This window comes from Monosiga brevicollis, genomic scaffold (genome assembly GCF_000002865.3).
Source record: "Monosiga brevicollis MX1 MONBRscaffold_11 genomic scaffold, whole genome shotgun sequence".
NCBI classification, from domain to species: Eukaryota; class Choanoflagellata; order Craspedida; family Salpingoecidae; genus Monosiga; species Monosiga brevicollis.
In genome coordinates, this window is record NW_001865048.1 from 191,216 (window position 1) to 194,484 (window position 3,269).

Consider the following 3,269-nt stretch of genomic DNA (forward strand, 5'->3'; position numbering starts at 1 on the left):
TTCTATCATGCCGAAAAGTACAAGCGCGAAGAATCACGCACAAGGAAACAAAAATCATGAAAAACGACTAAGTATAACCAGAGATACGGCCATTTTAACCACTAGACACATAAAAAGGCAGTCACACATCACAACTACAAGCCATCACAGCACAAACATAAAAAACACCACGGCACGCTCACATACAACAAGAGACAGCGTCGGGTTGAAAAGGCAACCGACCACAGAAAGAAAAGTCATCATACAAAGGACTTTACAAAAATTCAGCAAAAATACCACACAAATACAGTAAAAATCAAAGTAAAATTAAAACAAAAATACAAGTCAAGCCATCAAAAGATCACAACGAGAACCACCTAGGGAGCAACAGGTGCACACAGGGATCCCCACAGAGGGACCCCCGAGACGGTGCCTACCTACGACGAGCGCAGGCAGACACCGCCAAAGTGGCGCTGGATGTGGTCAGCGTTCATCTGATGGACCAGCGCCGCAAAGCGACCTTTCCACCGAGGAACAAAGGCCTCATCCAGCCCCGGCTGGTACACACCACGGGCCTCGGCGCAGCGGGCGAGCTGACCAAGCAGATCCACAACAAGAGGGGCTCAGACGCATGCAGGGCTTGGTTGACACATAGAGGCCAAAACTTTCGATTATCGTGGATTAAATGCAGACTGAAGGCGATCAAATGAAAGGCAAAACGCGTGGTAGTTTATACTTTGAGGTCAAGTGCGCTTGTTCACGGCAGCCATTTGATACATGCGAGTGTTCGCTATGACAGCATCTGTATTTCCGAGGACAGGATGCTGGGCTTGTGTGGGTAGTGTGAAGACTTCATCTGTGTGTGCTCGCCAAACCAATACCGACGCAGCCTGGGTCGACGCGATGTGAGTGGATGCAGTCGTGTGGCAATCGGCAGGCGAATCAATAGCAATGTAACTGACACTGGCGTTGATGTCATCATGCATGGGAACGGGCGGCACATCCTCGCATGATGCTCGTGGCGAGGCTGGGACTACCACTGGAATTTTAGGTTCGGCAGGAACCTTTGCCGGTGTCAGTTCATAGGCCCAGGAGCTGTCATCTACAGATCCACAAGGGACATGGCGTTTTGAATCAACTTGCACGAAAGCAGGGAGAAACCACGGGTAGATGTGATTCATCAGCAACGGACGGATGCGAACGGACCAGGCTGAAGTGAGACTGGGGGCTTTGGCTCGGGGCGTGAGGTGGCAGGGGGAAGAAGAAAGGTGTGAGGCGATGATGCCCCATGAGGAGCAGGGGCAGTCTTTCTAGTCGCTTTGTGAGTGCTTCTTGCTAGATCCTTGGATGATGCGGCACCGATAGGTAGAATCGGAGGTTTTGAGTTGAGGCTTGATGTAGGCAGGGCAGTGTTGGATGTTTCTAGCAGATGCCGTATTCTTGTATTTGCAGCAGCCAGCTGCCTTTTGGTTGAAGTCAACTATAGAAGGAACAATGTGGGTGAGGATGGGGTCCGAGTCCAACTCGAGGCGCTCTACAAAAACAACCAAACAAGAGTGCACCGTAACTTTGCAAAAGCACAAATGACTAAGGTGAATCCCACCTCTTCTTTGACGCGGGAGTATTCCGAGCGCATAGTTTCGATGTGGGAAGCCACCGTGCTTTGCAGATCGACACTGGGCCATTGTGCCTTGAGATCTTCAACTGTACAGACAAATCGTGCATGAGCATGAAAATGCACGCGAGAAGCAGCTCTTGCCATCGTTTAGGGCCTGCCTTCAACAGCATTATTGAATTATGCGTTCGCCAAGGTCACACCTTGCTCTTGCATCTGGTCCTTCTCTTGCTGAGCATCGCGCAGCTGGGCTTCCAGCTCTTTGGTGCGCTCATCATGCCGTCGTAAAGAGTCGAGGAAGCTGTCTTGCTGATGCTCCAGCGCTGCACCCATGGCACGCTTAAAGCTTCGAAACAGTCACATGCGCAGGTACATGAGTAAAACGCAGGCAGGTACGTCGGGCAGAGGGAACGATGAACACTTATTGAGCCTTTTGGGGCACAACAAGTCAGCAGACGAACAGGATAAGCAGGCTCAGCTGGCACTCGAGAAGATGGCGATGTCGCGCATAAACATTCTGTAGGGCTCAAATAGAAAGCAAAAGCGTGGTGATGGGGTGAGAGGCGCGGTAGAATTTGAGCGATCTAGTTCAACGGGAGTGTTTATACCTGTGCGTGATGATCAGGTATGTTGGGCGGAACGTAGCGAAGTAAATCATCGGCTTGATCTTGGCACGATGACTGCAGTAGCATTTCAACAACGTCATACTGTGGACGGGCATTTAGTTTGGTTGGAAAAGGAGATGACGATGGGGTGAGCGCTCGTGCATGAGGCATGTGCTGGTGAGGGCAAGCAGGAATAGTGCTTGCAGTTGAGCTTGATGATTGAGGGGTGGTAAGCCTGTTACGCGTGGAATTCTCCCAGTTTGGTGAGTGCACACACCTGGAAGGAGCGCAAAATCTGCTCATGGCGGTCTACCAAGCCCAGCAATTCAACGGGGTGGTTGCCCAGGGTGGGGATGTTTGGTGCTTGATTCATCACCTCAAGACTAGGAGGCCCCAGCACTGGGGCATTGGTTGTGCGTTCTGGAACCAGCCGCGGGGCCGAGACAAGGCGCGTGCTGCTGTTGCCATGATGCTGTGTGCGTCGAAACCGCGGGAGTGCATATTTTCGATAGGCGCCATTTGGATCGTCTGGGTCTGGCTCACCGTGAGCCGTGCCACACACGGCACAAATAACCTCGGCACCATCATCGAGCGGCGGTAAGTTGCTCATGGCAGGTGGTGTGGTATGTCAGTCACTCGCTTTTTGCCTTGAAACATTGACACTGCCGGTGTACGCAACCTGATTCTTTGAAGGTTCTTGTTCACACTCGTCAAAGACCTCAAAGGCAGCCTTTTACCCTGTTGCCCCCGACGCTAGCAAGCTTGAGCTCCTGCAACTGGCGCTGCCATGCGCCCCCCTAAAAAAAAAAAAAAACAGAGAGAGGGAGGGAGAGAGATTGACGTCGTTAAGGTCTTTTCTTTTTCTCCTCTTGAATGTCAGATAAAATGAACAGAGAGAGAGAGAGAGAGATGAATTGGTTTGTCTGAGAAAGAGAAAGGAAAAGCACAACTACCACATGTAACAACAACAGGGAACAAAAGGAACAAAAGGAACAAGAGAGAGAGAGAGAGAGAGAGAGAGAGAGAGAGAGAGAGAGAGAGAGAGAGAGAGAGAGAGAGAGAGAGAGAGA

The 3,269-nt window shown here is 51.0% G+C and overlaps 1 protein-coding gene across 1 annotated transcript; it reads right to left on the reverse strand.

The window, feature by feature from the left end:
• Window positions 1-722: 722 nt before the first annotated feature.
• On the reverse strand, window positions 723-2,219 carry MONBRDRAFT_32512 (uncharacterized protein; the record flags this gene model as incomplete). The annotated part of the gene is made up of 5 exons (XM_001746123.1): window positions 2,203-2,219; window positions 1,798-2,111; window positions 1,583-1,683; window positions 1,186-1,459; window positions 723-1,081 (listed from the first exon to the last, which is right to left on the reverse strand). Exons 2-5 carry the CDS (start codon window positions 1,925-1,927, stop codon window positions 723-725), a joined length of 864 nt encoding a protein of 287 aa, XP_001746175.1. The 5' UTR covers window positions 1,928-2,111; window positions 2,203-2,219.
• Between the last annotated feature and the right edge of the window lie 1,050 nt (window positions 2,220-3,269).